The following is a 23,353-nucleotide window of genomic DNA, read 5'->3' on the forward strand; positions in this document are numbered from 1 at the left end:
GAATTTATTGGCATTGATTGTTAAATTTATATATTGCGAATATTAAACAAAATTGTGGAATTAATTTTCGTCTTTGTTTACGAAGTTTCAATTACTAGATAGCATGATTCACCAATTAAGTATACAGAGTGTTCGGCCACCCCAGGGAAAAATTTTAGAGATCAAAATAAGACGAAAATCAAGAATACTAAAAAAGTTAAAAAGTTATTAAAAAATTAAATTAACAAATTTCAAATCATTCTGGAAAAATTATTTTCGGTTGTGGGGGTCAATTACAATCATTTTTGGTGAATATACATACCCCCAAAATCCTATGCACTTTCGAGAAAAAAATTCAAGAAAGTGGACAAATTCGACAAAATTAAAAAATTTCAAATCGTTCTGGAAAAATTATTTTTGGTTGCAGGGGACAATTACAATCATTTTTTGTGAATATACATACCTCCGAAATCCGTCGCACTTTCGAAAAAAAAATTCAGGAAGGTGGACAAATTCGACAAAATTGAAAATTTTCAAATCGTTCTGGAAAAATTATTTTTGGTTGCAGGGGTCAATTACAATCATTTTTGGTCACTAGACATACCCCCGAAATCCTATGCACTTTCGAGAAAAAAATTCTTTACCGAAAATATACCGTGTGACCGGAAATGTTTCTATAACTTTTTAACGAAGCCTCAATCAACAAATTAGTATCCTTGATTTTCGTCTTATTTTGGCCTCTAGAATCTCCCATTAAAATTTTTTCCAGGGATGTCGGAGCACTATATACAGAGTGCCTCAGAATATCGAAAGTAACCATTCTACGGTTAATTTATCGGACAATGAGAAGAAATCGGAATTCAATCCGACACGCGACGCTTCGTTCTCCATCGCAGAGTTGATATTGTTAAATTAGTTGCACGCTATCTCGAACGATCGATCGATCGCGATTCAAGCGTAGACGCGTGTCGATAATTTTTCAACGAGTTCTGAACGAACGGTTTCTCATTATAGCGTCCCTCCACCGACTCGAAAGCTCAAGATACAAAATCGACGAAACGACCAGCGCCTATGAAAGGCACAGAGCCAATTGGAAACAGGAAGACGACGACGACGACTACGAGAAAATCGACGGATGTCGTCGATGGCCCTGTTCTCGAGAATGGTCTGCATTTACGAGACCAAACTGCCGAAACGAAATACGATAACGACTCGCCGACGACGAAGAAGAGCAACGCTTTTGTCATCGACTTCGACGAGCAACCGCCGAAGGAAAACGATGGGTCACTTCCGAGGAAACCGCGGTTAAGAAAACAATCTATGGAAGTGAGTCGATATCGATCACTGAAATACATAAATTAGACGATCCGTAATAATTTTTGATGCACAGTAATTATTTTATACAGCTGCTACTGGGGATAGGACCAGTTCAACGATATAATATTTTTGAAGTAAAGAAGAAATAATAATACGCAACTTAGATTATTTCACGACGTGAGTGTCGTGTTCGATATCTCTGCCAGCTTTTCTATTTCTGTGGCAAAAAATTCATTAGCTGCTTACGAAGCGAGAACAGTTGCACCGCTGCTTTCACTTTATCATAACACTGGGCACTATGAAACCAGGCGCGTCAACAGTTAATGTCCTCCTACTGGAACGTGCTTGAAAATGACATAAAAGTGGCAGTAACGAAACACCTACTGAGAAAACAAGTAATTAAAATGACTGTGTTTCGTAATGACCGCCCTCGTTCTGTCGGAATAATGGAAGACGTTACTGTTGTAAATAAAAGTGTTATTTTATCGTCAAATATTTAAACCGCTAAATACGGTATTAATAATCTCAGTATGGTAAGGTGAAAGCGTGTTTCTTTAAAAAATCATTAGAATTATTTTATCAACTATTCAACAAGTACCTTTTCGTCGTTAAAAAAAAATTTGAAGAATTTTGTAACAAAATTTACAATTTGGAATTAGAAGTATATAACCTGCATAAATAAAATACCGCATTACGTTCTCTTGCATTCTCTCGGAGCCTACTCCAAAGAAATAAAATAGAGTTTCCATTCAAATCTTTAAAAGATTTTCTGATTCAACGACCCACGATACAATGTTCTTATTTCCTATTTAATTCCAGCAATATTCAAATTGACTTTTCGGTAAACTGTCATCTGAATTGTGCCAATCGAGCATCGCGCGCGATTTTTCCACGACGACTCGGAAGTTGGAAATGACAGAAAGTAAATAGAAGACCGATTGGTATCGACGGAAATTCGGATGATAAAATGTCTCCAGTTCTTTGATCCCGACCTGCCCGGGTATTCCAAGCGTGGAACCACATGGATTCCTATTTCTACGTTTTGTAAACAATCGGGACCGTATCGAGCGAAATTTTCGAGTTCCGGTGCCGCAAAATTTCCCATGAACCTGACGTTTAAAAGTCGCCGGTACCACGCAAGTTACTCTTATTTTTTATCGTGGTTTAATTGATATAAATTTAACGTTTGTTCTGCTCAGAAGCAAACACCTTCCACGCAATCTGGTCGGCCACCTTCGTCAGTTTCGTCCACCTCTAGCGGTAGCACCATGCAGAGCCACGTTTCCAGTCCCAAAAGTAGAATGGCGTCGAAAGTGCACGCGCCAGCTTCCGCTACAACGGCGTCGAAAAGATCAGCTTCCACCAGAGGCGGAGGAAACATGTGTGCCACGTAAATACGAACAGCTTTGGCAAATTTACATCGTAAAAGAAATGAAATTATATTTGTTTAAGTACCAAATTCAACCAGAGTATATTTAATCAATTACAATCGCAATTATTTTTTTATTTTTCTCTGGGACTTTGTCCTCTTCCTTTTCTTTTACACTTGGATTTAGTAATTTGTATTACTCGTAATTTTACACTGAATCTATTCTCTATTATAATCCTTTTCTGCGCAGACTATTTTATAATCTCAAAGAAAATATCCTTGCAGTGACCTTTTGGTCCCCTGTAAAATATGTGGACGCCGTTTTGCTCAGGACCGCGTGACCCTTCACGAGCAAATTTGCGCGAAAACGGGCCAGAAGAAGAGGAAACAATTCGACACGGTGATGTTCCGAGTAAAAGGTACCGAGCTAGAGAAATTCGTGAGAAAAGGGCACTGTAAAAAGCAGCCCGAGGTCAGTATAATCCAGTTTCATCAACATTCTCAATACTAATCCCTTTTGGAAGCATTTACTTAAACTCGTGGAACGTACTGATCAAATTTGGCTACCCTTTTGTAATTGCGATCAGGAGGAACAATTGCTGAATGTAACTTGTATTAGCAATTAACCCTTTTGCGATCGTATTAAGTTTATGTTTGCTTAATTACACTTAACGCTTTGACGGCCGCTATCACGTATACGTGACTTTGCAAGCTAGCAGACATTGGCTATTGTCACGTGTGCGTGATTTACTGTATCAGTCACCATTTTGTGGCGCTTTTACGACCGCGAAGGGTTAAAATCATCCAGTGGTGGACCTGGTTGGGCGGGTCCAGGATTAGAAAATGGTTGTTTGGAATGTTACAGAAACCACCGGAGGTGAAGTCGAACTGGAGACGCAAGCACGAGGATTTTATTAACGCCATACGCTCGGCCAAGCAGGTGCAGGCACACCTGGCTGCGGGGGGCAAGCTAAGCGATCTGCCGCCCCCGCCTGCCAGCGACACCAGCGATTACATTCAGTGTCCACATTGCGGAAGGAAATTCAACAAGGCCGCCGCCGAGCGTCACATTCCCAAATGCGAGCACATGTTGCACAATAAACCGGTACACTCGCGAGCACCGAAACCCAAACGCTAATTATCTCCGGGCGAACGATAAAACTTCATTATGTATGCATGTACATCGATCGAGAACAGGATAGATCGAACTGTTTTTGCATGATAAAAAGAAACAAGTTTTTTAACGAAATCAATCTCTTCGCGTAAATTGCCACGGAACCGTCAGACACTATCTCAATTCCCACCATTTTTGGCCTTGACGTTCGTATCCTGTCCACGATCGATCCGCCATTTTATACGAATGTAATTTCTGCCTTACGGACTTCTTATACAATTTTTTACGAGATTTTCTATACTCGACCCTCTATTTACATAACCGAATGGACTTCATGGATTCCCAATACTCGTAGAAACGCGTAGTAAACTAATAAAAAACGTGATATGCGATCATTTGGTAGCTGCAGCTTTCGCTCGAGCCATACGAGTATGCGTGCGTGTACATGGAGTAAATGTATTTTGCGATCACCTTACCAATAAAATACGAATTTTGTCTACACACTGTACATACTGTACGTAAGGAAACGAATTTTAATAAATTGATACGTAATTTGTTCTACTTAGCATAGAGACGAGAGGACCCACGGATCTTCTTTTCGTCCAGAATAAATTTAATAACTAGAACTTAACTTTTTTTGTTACAGTAATACTAGAGTTTACGAATTGCAAAGAAGAGGAGATTAAAGTTTGTAAAATTCGAGGGCGTTCCAATTCGACGATGGTCTCCAAGAAATGTTGACAATTTGGAATGCTAAACTTATACGTATTTATATTCTTTTATACTGTAGCGTTAGGAAATGTTACGAGTATTTGTAACTTTATAATCAATCCTCCCAAAACGTATAGCTTTCTCATAATAATCGTACGTGATTAGTGAAAATCGCTTGGAATACAAGGATTAATCATACGAAATACAGCTTGATTAATACTACAAGTATTGTGATTTATTTTATAAGTTTTCGTCGATATAGACCGTCTTATAAAAACGAACGTGGATTTTTATAATGATTAGGAACGTTAACGTACGAGAATGTTATAACATTATTGTTATAATCAAACGTCTGGATCTAATAAACTAACTTTATATTAAAAGAAAAAACAAAATACATTATCAACTGAGTAATTAAGAATAAATATCAGGTTGATTCCAAACAATATTATAATACAAACTTATTACACGCCTAAAATCTACGCTAACTAGAAAACTTCTTATTAAAAACATTTTAAATACAAACTAAATGTCTAGGCATTCGATTTAAAGCAAAAAGTTAGAAATAAAACGACAAAAAATTATAGTGAATTAATGCGAAATCCTAGGGATTATTGAGCCTATAAAGTTGGAAGCGGAAATGGGTTCGCGAACGTTCACGATCCAACGCAGCAGACGACGTGGTATTCCCGGTGTAAGAAAGGAACATTTAAAAAGTTGCCTGTGTTCGACTTGTTCGGCTTGTCATGATTAAAACACAAAGTCTTACAATGTTTCTGAATTTGATCCACATATAGGAGGAAAGTATGGATCACTTAATTATCTTAATTGCTATAGTACATTTACTGTACTGTCCATTCACAAAAGTGGAAGAAAGTTTCAATCTGCAGGCTATGCACGACATTTTATACCATGGCTTTAACCTGACCGAGGTAATTATTATAGCAGTTATCAAAGGTATGTCGTGTGAATATAAACATTTAAGGATCAGGCGGACACAGACAGGTTACAAAAGAATATTTATCTTCCTTGACAGGTTGTTGACACGTACTCGAACAGATATTACGCAAAAACTTAGATATTATATTTAGAAGCAGATGCATGTATTTATAAGCTCACGATCAGCTGATATAGTTTCCCTTTGCCTAACACTTTAACGACACGTTTATCTCAACTTTCCTCTAACCGTATAATCAAGACATTTGCATTACCCACCGAAAAATATTTTTTTAAATTAATTGTATTAATAATCTTATATCGTATTTAATCGAAAACTGTAATCTAACAGTTTATAATGTTTACGTGCTAAAATGTCTGTAAAATCATTAAAATTCAACACTAATCGTTTGCAACATATTTCTTATTCTGTGATAGTATGATCACCATGAATTTCCTGGAGTCGTGCCACGATCATTCGTGGGACCAATTATAATATCAGGCTTGGCATCGCCGCTAATAGCAACTATTAATTATTTGCGACTTAATAAATTCTTAGCTCAATATGTTGGTAAGTCGATCGATGAATGAATTGCATTTGTATTAGTTCACACCTTTGCTTGATCTGTTATTAATATTAGGCTTGAATGAGAAAACAGTTTCTTAATCTGTAAGATTTTATCTAATAACCGGTAAATAACCAATGGAATTCTTTCCAGTAAGAGCAGTATTGGGTTTGTTGGTAATAAGTATGTTAAAACTGTATAGAAATGCCTTACAAAACATTTTTGGCTTGCAATTTACTAAATGGTTCGTTGCAATTACTGTGACACAATATCACTTTATGTATTACTTGAGTCGTCCTTTACCAAATATAATGGCTATGCCACTAGGTAATTCAAGCATGATACAGGTATCTCTCGAGTTACGCGGAAAAAAATTGCAAAAAAAGAAAATATATGTTTTTAAATAAAAAAGACAATAGGTATTTCACAATAGTTTGCATATATTTTGGAATATTTCAGAGACTAATTCTGAGTCTCGACTTACACGGAACCAATTAACCGCGTAACTCGAGGGACACCTGTATATGGTTCTGATTTGATCTGAAAAATATTTATAAAAAAGAAAGAAAGTATTAGTTTAGTAATGTTGATATATTTTAGTACTACTGGCTTTATTTGGGTGGTTGAGACAAAATCACATCATATTTATTTGGTCATCTGCAGCAGCAATAATAATATTCAGAGCAGAGCTCGCTATGCTACTGGGGTTATTCCTTTTGTACGATATAGCCAACATGAAACTGACCATACCAAGGTATTTACATATTATATTGTGGACCATTGATTCCTAGTATGGCTGTAACATTGCAAACAGAAGTGATTAGAATCATCAAAGGACATTCTGCAAAACTGCACTGATTTGTAAGCTTTGTTTGCTTATAAAACTTACTAACATAATGAAACCCTTCTCTCAGAAATAACTAAATCAAGCATAGATCCCTTGCAACAAGATTTGCGCTACTATTGCAAATAGAAAAGAAAAGCAATTAAAAATAATAACTGTATTATGGGAAAAGTTTCATCCGTTTAAATGCTTTATAGTTCTTTTATCTGAGTAATAATTTCATAAGAATAATAATTTTTAGACTACTTAAAATTGCGGTACCAGCTGGTATATTTTTTTTAATGCTAACAGTTGCAATTGATTCTATATTTTGGAGACATTTAATATGGCCTGAAGGAGAAGTATTTTATTACAACACTATTCTTAATAGGAGCAGTGATTGGGGTGTATCCTTTATCAAACACTATACAGTAGTGCCCACTTAAATGACCACACTTTTGCTCACTTAAGCGTTCGCGGTTATCCTATTGTATCTCCTCTTTCCCTTATCTCTGTCGAATTCTGAGAAGTAACCATGCCCACTTAAGCGACCGCGACCGTTCCCGAGCGCGGACACTTAAGTGGGCACTACTGTAATTACTTGTAATATTGTGTAAGCCATAGGCAGGCTTAATTTATTTAAGATGAGAAATCTTTGCTGATCTTAACAGAAAAATAGACATCACCATTTTTTTGGTATTTCTATTCAGCACTTCCACGTGGACTGGCTTTGTCATATTTTCTAGTACCTTTAGGTATGTTATGGGATGCTCGAGTTCGAACATTAACAGTTCCTGGTATTGCATTTGTTACTTTATTCTCATTTCTACCGCATAAAGAACTGAGGTTTATCATATATGTCTTTCCATTACTGAATGTTAGCGCAGCAGTTGTTTGTCATAGAATGTAAGTACAGTGCCTACCAATTCAGTTCTTTAAGTTGCTTTTAAGATTTAGTTCTCGAAATTATAATTGTACATTTCTTTTTTTTTTTTTTGAAAATAGATGGGAGAATAGAACAAAAAGTCCATGGAATGGATTTATGGCACTGATCATTTTAGGGCATCTAGTTTTAAATGCTCTGTTCTCTATGTTTCTTTTATGCGTTGCTGGTTCTAACTATCCTGGTGGTTTAGCTATTGCAAAATTACACAGACTTGAAAAAGACTCTGTCAATTCGGTACATGTGCACATTGATATTCTGACCGCACAAACGGGAGTTTCAAGATTTACACAAACAAATGATTCTTGGATGTAAGTTGTACAATTAATTTTATTAATTTGAAAATTTATTAGTAATCGAAAAATAAAAATAGACGACGAACTTCCAGTTAAAAATAATTTAGTTTAATATAAACTATCTTCCAGTTATTCAAAGCAAGAAAATTTAACCATTGATAATCCTGAAATGCTTCAATTTACACATCTATTAATGGAAGCTAAGAGTAAATACTCGCTGAATATAAAGCCCTATCTTAAAACTCATGATATTCTGGATTCTGTAGATGGTTTCTCTCATATAGCACTAAATTATAACATGTTACCACCGATAAGAATAAAAACTAGACCTATTATATTCATTATGAAAAGAAAGCCTAATATAAAATATGACCCAAAAAGGGCAAAACCGCAACAAGCCTATTTAAAACAGTCAACTCAAAGTGAGATACATCAAAACAGAGACAATAAAGATGTAATAAACGACACTGTAAAGAATATGGAACCGATATTAGGTGAGATTATGGAGTCATTGGAGGAATTTGAAAGGCCGTTAAACATTAGTAATAAAAACGCATTAGACCTAGAAATGAACGAAACAATCAAAGTTAGCACAGAAAATAATTCCGACGAATACGTCGTACCGTTAAATATAGAACAAGTATATAATAACTTATCCGAAAACAACTTATCGCGTTCAGAAACATCGATTGAAAAAGAAAACGTACCAAACGTAACCAACATAGAAAACAGTATTACTACTGAAAGTAATAATAAGCCACAGCATAATATTAAAAATATTTCGATCAGCGACGAACAAAAATTAGATATAAAGAATGAAGAAACTGAAAAAATGGAAATAGGTAAAGAAAGACAAAAAGTTGCTAATGTACAGCAAGAAAGTAGTAGTACTCTAAAAGAAACTGTTAAAAAATTGATTCAAGAAAAGATGGAAGCAGTTAAACTCAGGAAAGATTTAATGGACGAAAAGAAAATATCAGAAGTTCCAGAAAAAAGTAATGTAGATGTAAAGAAGATAGTTCCGATAAAAATATTACCGCAAAAAATCAAAACCGCAATAAAACAAGAAATAAAAGAAAAGCCTACGATTATTCAAGAAACGACTAAGGAGCATAGAGCGATTAAAGTAAGAGAAAACATTAGAAATATAATTAATCAATTTAAAGAATTTGAGAAAGACTTCGTGCATGAAGATTCAGAGATAATTAAAAAGGAAACTATCCATAGTGAACAATTTACAGGAGTAAGTACAAAAATTTCTGAAGATTCTGCAAATATAGTAGATACTACGACGAAAAGTGAAGATCTAAGAACAATCAAAGATGCCAAAGAAAGTCTGAAAGATATAATAAATCAGTTTAAACAAATAAAGAGTGAATTAGTCTCTGAAGAAGATGACCAGTTTGACAAAATTGAAGCTACATACATGGACAGGCCAATTTCCGAGACACTGATGCAATTTAGCGAAGCTTTAAAAAATTTAATACAACGAAGAAAAAAATATAAAACGTTTGTTGGAAATAATTTAGATAATAGAAAAGACGTACTTAAACTGCAACATCAATCAAAAATAACAACAGAAAATTCCCCATTTTTAACGGAACCTTTGAAGGATATAAATGTCCAAAATAATGATAAAGCAGAAAAAGTGAATAGCAAGGAAAAATTAGAAAAAGTCGCGGAAGATATTAATATTAAAGATAATTTAAATTTAGGTACAAATAAAGTTATTCAAGACAAATATTTTACAACATACACAAACAATAAAAATGTCCCATTGAATGCTCAAAAATCTGCTGATAATGTGTCAAATAACATAGTAAAAAATTATGCTTCCAAAGAAAGGGATGACGAGATAATACAAAAAAATGTTGAAAATAATACAAATAATTAAGTGTTAGAAATAATTAACTGTTTTATGCTTTTTAATGAGGCAGTTATGTAATTATAGTCACATGTAAATACGTTATACTGTGATAACGAATATATTATATTTCTTAATTGATGCTCGTGCATTACCAACGCGGAAAAAAAATGAGATTTACTTTTCCTGTTTTATTGCTTGAAATTTCGAAGAATATTAAACAAAATGGGAAAGCATTTGTATAATGTATAGTATCACAAACGTGCCACAAATATGACTTTATATGTATGCTGTTATATAATATTAATTTGTACATCAATTATTTCACGTATTACAAAACTATCTTAATAATTTTTTATATATTTAGATGTTGAAATATTTATCTATATATTGTTTGATATAAAAGTAATATTTGTCAATGCATGTTTAAAAAAAGAAATCTATGCAATTTTATTATTGACCCTTGACTGTTATAGACTTGATAAGCTACTGTATAATAATGATTTTTATTTCCTCTTTATATTCTTGCATTTAGATTCTGCTTTTCTAAGTATAATTTTTTTTTTTATTTTTTTATTTTTTTGTAGAGTATAGAACATCTTATATTACCCAACATTATTTCATTATTAATAATTTCGTTAGAAAGAAATACAACTGTATCACAAGGAGAAAGTGCAATTATTTCCATATTGGTATTTGCAGAGCATTCAAGTGCCTTAAAATCTCTTCCAAATTCTGTACATTATAAAATATTTGTTCAAAAAATATGTATGTGTAACGTACTGTGTAGTAATATTTTATAATATGTAAAGATATTTAATATAAAAACATTTGTAAATTAATTCCTGTATTATTACTTAATTAATTGATAATCAAAAGTGCCAGGTTTCAATTAAGAATTTTATTGGAGAGTATTATACAATTTTTCATTGCTCAATTTCTTTCTAATTGTGATATTTTTTCTGTAGTATAATTAATGTTACATACCAAGTTCACGAGTCCAATTTAGACACGAATCTGAACGAACTGAATGTACAGTACATAGTTAATGCAATGGTTAACCAGTACAGTAATTTATCGCGGAAACCACATTTTAAATATGTAGGACGTCCATCTTCACACTGTTCAAACAAACGAAACATAATTAGAGACACGAAACGCATAAACCAGACAGTCAGATTCGTTTAATTTTAATTTAATTATACAAAAAAAATAATGTATATATCTACCTGCATTTTTGCTTGCTTGAATTTAAATTTCTCAAATGCTTTATCGGAAATCAACTTTGGGCATCCCGTGTACAATGATTGACGCAATAAAACGATATTCTTATAAAAATACTTCGATCTTTGAACCTATCAATTTCATTAATCCGAATTATTTATCCGTAATACTTTTATTTTAAACTTTACCCACGCTAATACATATTATTTGAAAAACTATAGGCTTGATAAGTTCGTAATGGGCCTAATTTGTACCATGTACAATGGTACCACTAATGGTACAGGTCGTGAACGTGTCAAGGGGATGATTTTAAAGTTCTTAACTTACACACAACATTTTCCAGCAGTTGCGAAGCTAAGAATTAGCAATCTCGTTTGGAATGTTACGATATGTTCAAAGAATGATAGGTTTTGCACGGAAGTAACTGAAAACCGTTTGAACGCGATTGCTTTATTTAAATTCGCGCGGACAGAATATATCCGGATTGCAGAACGGTGCGACCTTCTTTTGTCTTTACGACGTTGGCAATCCTGATGCGCAGTTTACCTAAGTGGTGGGGCAGGGAACGCATGCGTACTCGTTTCGCGACGCAACAGTCGTAAACAACATTTTTTCCATTCAGATTCATCACGAGTTTACGCTTGCACGTTAAATAGAGCGTCCTGGCTGACGCACCACAATTTTTCCGCGTTTTCGTACGATTTCGCGGAAAAAATGGGGCCGAGCTTGCTCGCTCAGTGTACGTGATACGTAAACTTATGGGTTTCTGGCATGCGGTGACGTCATCCGGATCGTTCTGGAAGAACCCTGCAGGACAATAATGGCGGGTATGTATTTACGTCGACGAAGAGAATATAGATTTCGACTCGAGCGAATATTCATCATTGTTCTAATGTACTGCGACCCTGCGGTTTCAGATTTGTATGCTAAATACAACTGCACCTATTGTCAAGAGGACATCACGGGTTTACGTGTAAGATGTGTGGAATGCCCGGATTTCGACCTCTGCTTGCAGGTGAGTCGAGTGAACGCCTGTTTCTCGGTCACGTGTCGCGTCTCTTCCCCCTCCTTGTCCTCCTCTCCGATTTCCTACACGTCTTCGTCTATCCTTCCGGTTTTGCTGGATTTTGCGTGTTGAGATTCCTTTTTCATTCCCCACCCCTACCATCCCCTTTTCGTCGGACAAGTTATTCTGTAACTACTCTTACTACTTCCCCGCGCGACTTGAATGAAACTGCTGATCATATGGAAACACGTGCATAGGCACGTCGGTTTCGTTGGTCTAATATGAAACGTGATCGTTACAAAGAAATATTTTCAAATGTTGACAGTGTTTTTCCGCCGGAGCTGAAATTGGTCCACACAAAAATGATCACTCTTATCAGTTTATGGTGAGTGGATGACAATATTTTTAATACGCGAAATATTCTTGTTGAACAAAGAAATAATCGATCTTTGTGTTCATAGGATTCTGGTACCATTAGTATATTTAATGGTAGAGGAAATTGGACTGCTAGGGAACAACTTAGACTCTTGGATGCCATTGAACAATTTGGTTTTGGAAACTGGGAAGATATTAGTAAACATATTGAAACACGTACGCCAGAAGGTATAACCTCACAAATGATAAAGAAAATACAGTAGTGCCCGCTTAAATGACCGCACTTTTCCCCATCTTGGAAGCCAAGCGGCTTCGAACATCGAGCGTAACTTGACGCCGGTCGTTATCGGTACTTTGTATACATAGTTTCGGGTGTCAGCTATTGTATCTCACTCGAACTTATCCTCTTTCCTTATCTCCATGGAATTCTGAGAAATAACCATGCCAACATAAGTGACCGCGGCCGGTCCCCAGCGTGGTCACTTAAGTGGGCACTACTGTACAACGACTGTTTTTGTAACATTCATTTATAAAATTAAAATAAAATTTACACGATTTCTGTTTTAATTGTAGAAGCAAAAGAAGAATATATTGCCAGATACCTTGATGGCAATATTGGTAAACACACATGGCCACCAACAGAAAGCTATAGACCAAATCTTATGGATCAAACTAAGTCAGATCATGGGCCTCTGTCACCTGATCTTACATCTCGGTTACCACCATTGGATATTACTCCCGAGGAAGCTGCACAATTGGGTTACATGCCACAACGAGATGATTTTGAAAGAGTAAGCAATAAATATTCTCTATCGAGCACACACGCGTCACGCATGTCCCCCTCCGTATATGGACCGCGCAACTGTGGCCTTTTTGACCTCCTTCGCGGTTTATAGCCGCCTGCAATACGGAAAGACTCCTTTCTCTTTCACGAAATCACCCCTCCGTCGTTTTGTCCTCGTACGTGGTTGAATTCCTCCTTTTGAGGGAGGATTTATTAAAAGTCTCGCCAATGTTTCACATTTATAATCAAGTTGATTAATCGTCCCTTAGCCGATGGTACCACATGTCCGGTAACGTCCTGTATACAGTGTTCGGCTAACCCTAGGAAATATTTTAATGGAAGATTCTAGAGGCCAAAATATGACGAAAATCAAGAATACTAATTTGTTGATGGAGGCTTCGTTAAAAAATTATTAACGTTTAAAGTTCCGCCCGAACTGAATTTTTTTCTAGAAAGTGGGTGAGATTTCAGGGGTAGGTCTATTCACCAAAAATGCTTGTAATTGACCCCTGCAACTAACTATAATTTTTTTAGTATGATTTGAAATTTTTTAATTTCGTCTAAAAATATCAATACCTATTCGAATTTTTTTCTCGAAAGTGCATAGGATTTCGGGGGTATGTCTATTCACCATAAATGCTTGTAATTGACCCCCGTAACTAAATATAATTTTTTCAGTATGATTTTAAATTTTTTAATTTCGTCTAAAAATATCAATACCTACTGGAATTTTTTTCTCGAATGTGGGTAGAATTTCAGGGATATGTGTATTCACCAAAAGTGATTGCAATTGAGCCCCGCAACCGAAAATATTTTTTTCAGAATGATTGGAAATTTTTTAATTTAATTTTGTAATAATTTTTTAATGAAGCCTCTAGAATCTTCCCAGGGGTGGCTGAACACCCTGTATATACGTATTACAATATTAAACATTTGTTCATAGGATTACAATCATGAAGCAGAGTCGCTCGTATCGTCGTTATTCCTGAATCCAGCAGAGGATGATGATTTGGATATAGCATTGAAACTTGCGCAAGTTGACATGTATACAAACAATTTAAGAGAAAGAGCACGTCGGAAAAGGGTAGTGCGCGACTATCAGCTTGTGTCAGCATTCTTTTCATCGTCGAGGAAAGACAAGGCGTTAAAAAGGAAGCAAACAAAGGAGGAAAGGTATGCTGTATTTGTTATCGATCAAGGAAGACGTTTTATTTGCTTGCAATATTCGAATAAAGAACTTACATTGTTTCTAGGGAATTTAGGGACAGAATGCGGGCATTTGCGCAGTTTTACACAGCGCAGGAGTACGAGCAGTTTTTAACGAACCTCGAGAGGGAAAGAGAGTTGCGTTTGCGTCTTACTGAATTGTATCGTTATCGGGAACATGGGATTTCGAGGCACGAGGAATGCGCTCATTTTGAGCAAGTAATTGCACAAACTCAGGGACAAAATGACGCAGCGGATCATTGGAACGAAAAAAAATCTGTAAGTATTCACTTCCATGTGCCTATCTTGTCCACATTGCAATGTCAATTGGAATTCTTTTAAAAGACATACCGATTCTGTACATTTTATATCATTTCATCTTTGAAAATGCTTTACAAATATACATTCGTAAAAGCTAGTAAAGCTCCTGTTTTCTTATTATTTACCGAGATATGTGTCTATGTAATTATGCATCTATATTTCTAAAAAATATTTTGAATGTTTTGCGCAATTTCTATAGTTTCTAAATACAAACAATAGTGTTTTTTTTAACGCGTGTTTGTTTTCTTTAGAACCCTTACGTTTTGCTCCCTAATTTGTACATTGCCTATTTTATTTTGCATTTTGAAATACAGTGTTTTACATACAGGGTGAGGTACTTATGACCTGAATAACTTATACACATGTAGTGACAGACAAATATGTTCAAATTAATTTTTCTTAGTCTTGAGGGAGACATAACGTGAGTACCTTTGTTTGCAAGTGACAAAGGTAAAGTTCATTTTTGTGGAATTACCATCTTTTTAATGACGGAATTAAATACAGTAATTAATAATAATAATAATAGTCTCTAATTAAGGGGGTGTGGGTTCCCTATTGGAACTACAAAAGTTTTAGAAAATACCACGACTTATGTTTTCCTTAAAACTAAGCATAATTTTCCTTTCATCAAATGATAAAAATAAGATAGTTTTGCCATAGATTAATTGGAAATTTGAAATAAAGTTTGGTAATTACAGTAACGCAATATTCGTATCGTTGAGCAAAAAATTGGTTTCTCTAATACGCAAGTCCAGTGCCTTAGTTATACCGTATGCGCTAGCTTTTACTTGTCCTTTAACTAATTCCATTGTTTGTGGTGCGTGTTGCCAGGCATTTGTGAACAGATTGTATCAGTTTGCATTTCACTTAGGGCAGCAGTGGGCCGTCCACACCAATACACCGCCACACCTCAAAAAAAAGGTACAAGAGAGAATTTCAAAAGTAAATGCATTAACCGCTTCATTTCGCAAAAATAGAGACGCAAAATCGTTAAGTGCAAAATCAGTCAGTGCATAATTACTAATTGACGCTAGCCCGTGCGATTTTTATCGCTAAAGTGTCGCGTTTCTGTCTTGCAGAGAAGAAGAAAAAAGTTACTCTTCCATCGACCGAAAGTACACTGCAAAAGACTTACCCAGCAGCAGCTCCTCAATCAGTCAAACCAGTCTCAATCGGACGACGACTCCAGCCAATCAGTGGGCGGAGCCGGATAACAATCTGAATTCTTCCAGCCAGCACTCTACCAGCTCCAGTTCTACCGTAGAAAAGAACTACACTGCGACAACTTCCGGGAAATCTTGTCCGGCGGCTGGGGACTCGGAGGAGCGAGACATAGAATTGGAAACTGCGGCTCATTTGTTAACAAAGCAAGAGAAATCGTTGTGTATCCAGCTTGATCTGAAGCCAACGCAGTATTTAACGCAGAAAACGTTGTTGTTGCAAGTAAGTTACCCCACGGGCAATATTAAACATTCTATACAGAGGCGTGATTCAAAAAGTATCGAACGTTTTGGAAGTCTTCGTTCAAGAAGAAGAATCGACGCGTGCTCGGTGATTCTAGGATAAGCGTCTCTCGCGATACTCTTACCAAATTAGCATCGTTGTTTCCTTTTTGAATTATTCCGTGTCGCCTTTTGGTCCGCGTGTTGACTGTACGCGATAATTATGTGGTTGCAGGAGTATCTAAATGGTAATAGGAGATCTGGCGTTGTACCTCAGTCGGAACCAGAGCGTAAGATACTACATTATCTGGTAACAAATGGCTGGATCGCGGCCAATTGATAAAAATATGTAAAAAGTTTAATGACCATTTCAACTCTAAGTCACCTTCTATCTTGAAAACTAAGTCTTAGGTATAATTGAAATTCGAGTCTGATTTAATTAACGTATATAATAGAGCAGGTAGAGAGAGAATGTGCGTGCGTGTATAGTTTATCGCGTAAAGATTATCGAATCTTATAGTTCTTCAGTGAAGTTACTAAATAGCGAAAAATCAGGTGATCGTATTGGAAGAGAAATTGTTACAAACTGAGAAGTTTGTTTAATAATTTCAACGTGTCTATAAAATCGCACTCATTATTTTGTTAAGGAAAACAAAATCGATTACTATCTCAGATTATTGTAGATATATCAGGAGCTTGTATGTTTAAGCTGATTGTAACAATTTCGTCGCCAACCATCGACACTGATAATTGCTTTCCAAGAATTCAGGTATTAAATTATCATCGCTGTTATGCGCGAAATGATTCCTTGAACTAAAATCGAGTATTTAGTTCAAACGAGCATCGTTGTTTTAGGTTTCGTTTATCTTTTAGTGTATAATTAGGAATTATTTAACACTATTCAAGAAAATCGCATACACTGCCTTTATAGAGCCATTGAAAGTATTGCTCAATTAATTCTTCCACTGTAATATTTTCTTGTACAGACTACTAGGTGCACATACTCCTTTCTATCTGTTTTGAATGTGATTTGTTACCATACTTGACAATAAGGAAATGTGGGGGGTACTCTGCATTAGTTGAAATTAGGTTGTTCAGTTCGTTGCGACAAAAAAAATCTAATTGAATCATAATCTCCAAGAAACCTATCAAATCTAGGTTTCATTTAACAGTGATCGAAACGACAAGTTACCGGATGGGTATGTATAAAAATATTTAATTGAATAAAAACAACACCGTAAAATAATTATGTAGTTGGGATTCACGGTAGTATTGAATATTAATTAGTTTAACGATAAATAAAATGTCGTTGATGATGGAAAAGCATGCAAAAACATAGGTGGTCCTTAACGTTCCGTTAAAATGTGTCTATTAAAACGTTTCTAATAATTTGACACGTACGTGATACGTAACACGGAAGTAAATATATTTTGTTCTGCAATCGTCGAATTTCTTTAAACAACGTGAGAAATTCCTTATTGATGAGGGATGGTACAAAGAACAGATCATAAGGACATTTGTTATCACCATGAAATATATGATATTAGGTAATTTATTTGTTGCCTGTGTAATATTTGTACATAACGATGAAAAAAATAGTACCTTTCTAGTGATACTACTTCTAAAGCACAAATTATGGTGGTAACCTAAATGAAAGCGTTTAAAAAGCATATAGTGTGATAATGGTGGTGTTCTAGGCCAAACTCATATTGCAGAAAAGACATAAGAACTTAAGACATTTTAAAGTTCTAAGTAAAGCAATTATTTTCAGTTGCTTATAAAATACTAGCAGTAAAACCATAGCTTCTAACTAAAAGAAAGGACAAAAAATAGCTGTGCCGTAGTGTGGGGTGTGAATGGGTGAGTTGGAGTCGGGTGTTCGAAACGGGAAAACAAGTCGATCGATTGCTAGGTTGCGAAGAAGACTAGTGCAGAATTCGTGCAGTTTTTGTCTCAAGGCGTGTGTGTATATGGGAGATCAGGCGAAGGCAGAGCGATTGGGAGCTTCAGAGCAAGCGTGTGCACAGTAAAGCGACTATTTTTGTGTTTTTAATAAAGTTTTGATAAGAAGTTCGTTACGATCATTGCTCTAGCAGTCAGCCATATCCTATAAATCTTGGATCATTGGTATTTAACAGATTTTATTCCTCTTGTCCTCTCGAGAATAGCATTCCTCCTACTCAGTGTCTTTTCTTCGGTGATCCTAACACGTAAAGAAGGGTTCGCTGAAATCTGTTGCATAATGCATACCAGATTAAAGAAGACATCCCTAGCCTGTCCCAGGATGTTGACAAGGTTTCCAAATTCCTGGCACGTTGTGGGAGGTTCAATAGAGACTAGTTCTCCCGCCAATACCTTAACATTGTATGGCCCTACGTATTCCTATCCTCTAAACCTCTCGTTGTCTTGACTCTGATAGAGAACTGGTCAAGCAATAAGGCTTTTCTAGTGTTTCCAAAGGACTTGGAAGCAAATCCATCCTAGTTGTCTTAATCAAGACCTCCTCTAACGAGCCCTCAAAGTTGGAAACGTTGTGAAAAGCAAGAGCCAGTTGTGTTGAGAATTTTACTGCCCCATCTTGATGAGCTTTCACGTCGTTAAGGAGACTTGTGCCGTGATTTTTGTCTCCAAATCCTTGAACGATGATGTGGAAAAGAGTTATCAAAGCCGCTAGGTCTAAGATTACTTCGATCATATTGTATCCTATTAAAAAAGGAGATATCTTCTCGATGGACGTCCAGAGATCGAAAGTGAGCCTCAAATAAAGTTTCTTTTTATCAAAATTTTATTAAAAACACAAAAATAATCTCCCCAATTGCTCTGCCATCGCCTGATCTCAAAAGCTGCATGAATTCGATCGATCTGTTTTCCCGTTTCGAACACCACCGGTCGCTCGCACATTCACACCCCACAGTATCTTCCGTTGAAAAACAATACTTATTATGGCGTATTGCTTAAATAGCTAAGTGATGAAATAGGGAAATAGCTGCTCATATTTTTTACGGAGAGTAGAAGACTATTCCCTTTTATTCGGTGTAGATTATTTTCTGCAGACTTGCGTAAACAGCGAATTGTTTATACATAGGCGTAAAAGAATTTTTGTAATGGACGCGCACTCATTTCTTAAAATACTATGTTTTTTCGTCGCCTGGGCGGCACAGAAAGGTCGATCGACGTAAGTTGAGTTTCATGTCGCGCGAATTTTAGTAGCGTAACAACTTTAATTTTATCTATGTTCCGTCGCGTTACTAAGTTCCGCAGTCCTTTGTAAGCCACTTGTGTCGTTCGCTTACCAAGCTTGAATGATAGTGACTAAGCTTGTACACATTTTTATGTTCTGCGCTGCGAGAAAACCGCAGAATCGGCTAGCCTGACGTGTATCGACTGTAATATTTGTATAAGAGATGGTCCACTACGAAATAGGCTGTTCAACTGCGCAAACACAAGGTGTCTTGTAACTCGCGAACGATCAGATCTGATCGTTGTTAAGATTTCACGGTACATCGAGAGTTTCGATTAAACATTGTTTTCGTTGATTTTGCATTTACGAGCGCAGGCGAAGCCATAAAAACACGAGTTCTTGTACTACATTTATTTACAATATTTTATATTTATTTATGCAGAGCGAGGCACAGAAGCGAATATCTCCAAAAGTATTGATAATACGATTAACGTGCCTTACGGGCTCGAATGTTCTCAACATATTATCGAACCATGTAAATACACATGTTTTTCTTGCATTCGTCGCGACAACGCTGTCAACCGTCGTTACTTGTCAAATCCACCTCGGTAATTCCATCCGAATCGTCAGGTTTCCTCCTCGAATCGACTTGTTCGCGTTACTGTAATGCAAGGTGGACCAATTAAACGGGGGCGCACCTAAATATCGACGTTGTATGAAAAAGTTCAATTGTTGGAAGGATCGAACAATAGGAACTTTTCTCCAAGGTTACGTTTTTGGAGAAATTTTATTGTCACTGGGTACATGTACACGTTCTCGACTTCAGCATTTTATTGTTTTAAATTAATTTTTTTTTTTGTAGTAGAGTCGAAAATTAGTCGACGTGTTTGCGTCGTGCCATCTTCGCGATGGTTTGTTTTTTCTTAGATTTCCCATTTGACCTCGACGAATCTCCACTTTGTTACACTCCATTTTTGTACAACTGTCTTTTACAATGAAAATGGTAATGCAGTATATCGATAAAAACTATTTTGTCCCTTTAAGTATGTTTTTTTTTACCAACCTTGTTGATTTTCGCGTTAAATCTCGTTTCAGGTAAGTTAAAATATTCAACGTCGACGACTACGGGTCGAGTTTCCGTTAAAATATCGTCGATTAATTAGAAATATACTTCGTTCGCTGCGTTCTCATTTTTTTAAGTAATTTATAAAACGATTAACAATCTTTTTAAATTTGTTAAATTTGTTTAAGCGATCATATGTTCCGCGCATACGTAAGTGTAGTTTACATCCAACAATGACTATTACAAAGCCCAAGGGGGGTTACAGAAAGAAAAACAGTTCTAGTCTGATTGATTATTCATTTTTCAAATATTCATGAGTCAGTAATCAGCACTTCATCATCTTAAGTGATTAAACAATTTACCGAATAATTATTATTAATGTATATAATTGTTGTTTTTCTATACCATTTATCACGATTGACCTTAAATTACGTCATTGGACACGTCAGACTGGTGATCTACAATTACGCATATTGGAAATCGTACTGTTTCATTTTTCAGATAGGAAAAATGTATATTTAAACTTGGCCTTACATTTGTTTCGTATTAATATTTTTAGAGATATTTACTTTGACAAGTTCGTTCAATAATTGTTAATGGAGACTGACAATACGAAAACCTCGTTCGTTGTATACTGTTGACAACTAAAGAGGGATAGAGCAACGAGTGAAATTGGAGTTGGGAGCAATAAGTAGTGATAATAATAGGTAGAGCGAGGATACTCTGTATAAATGGAGTTTCTTTTTATTGGATCGGTTGCCTTGATAATTTCCAAGAATTTCCAGCTCCGTAACGATCATCGAGATTCACGGGATCCAATGTGTTATTACGTTTTTACTTCTTCGAGGATGTGTACGTTTGTTTTTGTTTTTTTTTTTTTTTAATTGTACAGTATATTTTAGTATTTTTAAATTCGTCTGAAAATGTTTGTTATTTTAATTTTTAACGTACACTTTAACGAGAAATCGGTCCTCGTGTGTGTCGCGAGCGACGAGACACCTTGCGTAGACGAAGTTACCTTTAAACAAAGAAGTGGTCATTACGCCTTCCTGTAACTACTTCGAACAATAATATATAAATTTCTGAACAAATTCTGATAGAAAGAATCGCAGCAACTTTGTAACGAAGCAGACACTGTATTTTAACTTTTATAAAGTTTAGTAAAGTCATTCGCACTAATGATAATTTTCGTTGCGTTCGGAGATGATGAAGCGAGGAGAGTATTCGTGAAATTATAAAAGAACGATTGCGGATCGCCAAATTTGAATCATTTCGAAATCGATGTAACGCTACTTCGAGGAATCGGTGCGACACACAATGTGTTCGTTGCACCTAATTGTTTTAGAAACACGACGAAATTAAATATTTCGAAGCAAAAAAAGGCTTTCAAATCTCGTACTCGAATGAAACGGTCGTTAATGTATAAAATAAACTGTACAATAGGTATTTTCCCTTAAAGCAAACGCCTTTGTTTATTTCCTTAAATCGAACAAGCGAAATGGATCGATCAAATTGTTGAAGTCGCCTGTACTTGAAACGAGAATATCGAATAATGAAATTCGGAAATTTAATAGCTTAAGCAGGATTTTAAAAGTAAGCAGAGATCGTGTGGTCGTGGTATGTAGATTTTAGATCAAGACGGAAGTATTAATCAACGGAACATACGTGACTTCCAAGTCGAGACGGAAGTATTACGTTCCTTTGAGTTCGATACTTCCGTCTTGATCCACACGCCATTGATCTTGGATCTACATGTCTCGGAAGCCTGATTTTTATTTAGATTCTTGCTTTTTAAAATACGATCCGACTCTTAATAATAAGTTCCTTTAATTATTGATAATTTGTACATTTTTTTTTAAAGACACTCGTCTGAAACAATTAACACCTCGAGAAAGGAAAGTAACTTGTGCTTTTCCAATTGTTCCATGCGACTTAAATTATTATTTGTCAATTTTTGTAAGGACTTTCTCGACTCTTAAGAATTATTATCTTTTGTATTTACTTGCGTAAAACGTTTACAGTTTCGCGAGTCGCTACATTCCCAATATTGTGCATTATTTTATTCGCGTGTTCCCATAATTGTGTACAATTTATGTTAATTTTGTACGCAAACTTATTAATTCAACAGACGTTTTACACTCTACGTCCTTAGGCTATTATCGAGTTAGTCTCATCGTTTTCTTGCGTGGCAACATGTAGCAATAACTTTTCCTAAATAATGCATAATTTAAATTGTGTAGGAGCGTTCGCTTGAAACGTACGATTGTATCATCTTATTTATCGATAAGTGTGATTTAATTTATTATTGGCTTTGATTTCAGCGAGCATACGAGCACCATCGTTATTCAGTTTGCGTAGTAACTATCACGGTAATCAATCTCCAAGGCGTGACGCACGGCAAAGACAGCATAATCAGAACACTTTACGAATAAAATTACATATACAACCGAATACAATGACACGGTTACAATCGAAACAAATGCAAGCGATACGTTACGTCTAGACTCGTCAACATTTCTTGGATCGGAGGCCTCTGACAACACCATAATTTTTTCCTTTTCTTTTTTCTTACACTTATGCGACCTTCGTTGTTCGCTCGAGCAACGAGTGCATTTCCCATTGCCTTTTTCGATCTTATTACGATTCTGTAAATACGGCGTTGCAATTGCGTACGCTGCTCAAAACAATTCAAAATCAATCATTTTCAAATAATCTCGAAATTAAGTGTAAAGTTGGGAAAAATTTTAATGGAAGATTCTAGAGGCCAAAATAAGACGAAAATCAAGAATATCAATTTCTTGATTGAGGCTTCGTTAAAAAGTTATTAACAATT

At 35.7% G+C, this 23,353-nt stretch overlaps 3 protein-coding genes across 9 annotated transcripts in view; all 3 read left to right on the plus strand.

The window, feature by feature from the left end:
- The window catches only part of LOC122398780 (serine/arginine repetitive matrix protein 2-like), a 59,965-nt gene extending 55,126 nt beyond the window's left edge, over positions 1-4,839 (plus strand). For 3 of the 4 annotated variants that reach the window (XM_043398962.1, XM_043398963.1, XM_043398961.1), the window contains 4 exons: positions 994-1,305; positions 2,496-2,686; positions 2,951-3,137; positions 3,531-4,839. In XM_043398962.1, coding sequence (XP_043254897.1) covers positions 994-1,305; positions 2,496-2,686; positions 2,951-3,137; positions 3,531-3,803 — 963 coding nt within the window. In that variant the 3' untranslated portion in view covers positions 3,804-4,839. Of the gene's footprint in view, positions 1-993; positions 1,306-2,115; positions 2,405-2,495; positions 2,687-2,950; positions 3,138-3,530 lie in introns of those variants that run through there. The other variant, XM_043398964.1, reaches the window with a different exon arrangement.
- Positions 4,840-5,156: 317 nt separating this feature from the next.
- LOC122398797 (probable Dol-P-Man:Man(7)GlcNAc(2)-PP-Dol alpha-1,6-mannosyltransferase) lies at positions 5,157-10,270 on the plus strand. Its single transcript, XM_043398997.1, has 8 exons — positions 5,157-5,422; positions 5,865-5,997; positions 6,146-6,319; positions 6,593-6,746; positions 7,078-7,222; positions 7,495-7,721; positions 7,821-8,069; positions 8,184-10,270. Exons 1-8 carry the CDS (start codon positions 5,297-5,299, stop codon positions 9,946-9,948), a joined length of 2,973 nt encoding a protein of 990 aa, XP_043254932.1. The 5' UTR covers positions 5,157-5,296; the 3' UTR covers positions 9,949-10,270.
- A 1,377-nt stretch (positions 10,271-11,647) lies between these two features.
- On the plus strand, positions 11,648-23,161 carry LOC122398799 (transcriptional adapter 2B). 4 transcript variants are annotated; one of them, XM_043399001.1, is made up of 10 exons: positions 11,648-11,969; positions 12,060-12,157; positions 12,474-12,533; positions 12,610-12,751; positions 13,097-13,314; positions 14,251-14,480; positions 14,570-14,792; positions 15,706-15,755; positions 15,914-16,277; positions 16,512-23,161. In XM_043399001.1, the coding sequence occupies exons 1-10, from the start codon at positions 11,963-11,965 to the stop codon at positions 16,614-16,616; spliced, it is 1,497 nt and encodes a 498-aa protein (XP_043254936.1). In that variant the 5' UTR covers positions 11,648-11,962; the 3' UTR covers positions 16,617-23,161. The 4 variants fall into 4 exon arrangements, with proteins under 4 accessions (XP_043254936.1, XP_043254935.1, XP_043254937.1 ...); XM_043399000.1 differs by having other exon boundaries at positions 11,650-11,969; positions 14,561-14,792; XM_043399002.1 differs by lacking the exon at positions 16,512-23,161 and having other exon boundaries at positions 11,651-11,969; positions 14,561-14,792; positions 15,666-15,755; positions 15,914-16,180.
- The last annotated feature ends 192 nt before the right edge of the window (positions 23,162-23,353 follow it).

This window comes from Colletes gigas, unplaced genomic scaffold (assembly GCF_013123115.1).
Source record: "Colletes gigas isolate AHSC1104 unplaced genomic scaffold, ASM1312311v1 Colletes_gigas_Sc00012, whole genome shotgun sequence".
Taxonomy (NCBI): Eukaryota; Metazoa; Arthropoda; class Insecta; order Hymenoptera; family Colletidae; genus Colletes; species Colletes gigas.

Coding starts and splice junctions, on each gene's coding strand:
- LOC122398797 (XM_043398997.1), top strand. CDS start 5,297: ATGGATCACTTAATTATCTTAATTGCTATAGTACATTTACTGTACTGT. Junction 5,423..5,864: donor ATGGCTTTAACCTGACCGAG/GTAATTATTATA, acceptor ATTCTGTGATAG/TATGATCACCATGAATTTCC. Junction 7,223..7,494: donor ATAGGAGCAGTGATTGGGGT/GTATCCTTTATC, acceptor ACAGAAAAATAG/ACATCACCATTTTTTTGGTA.
- LOC122398799 (XM_043399000.1), top strand. Junction 12,158..12,473: donor ATTTCGACCTCTGCTTGCAG/GTGAGTCGAGTG, acceptor AAATGTTGACAG/TGTTTTTCCGCCGGAGCTGA. Junction 12,534..12,609: donor ATCACTCTTATCAGTTTATG/GTGAGTGGATGA, acceptor TTGTGTTCATAG/GATTCTGGTACCATTAGTAT.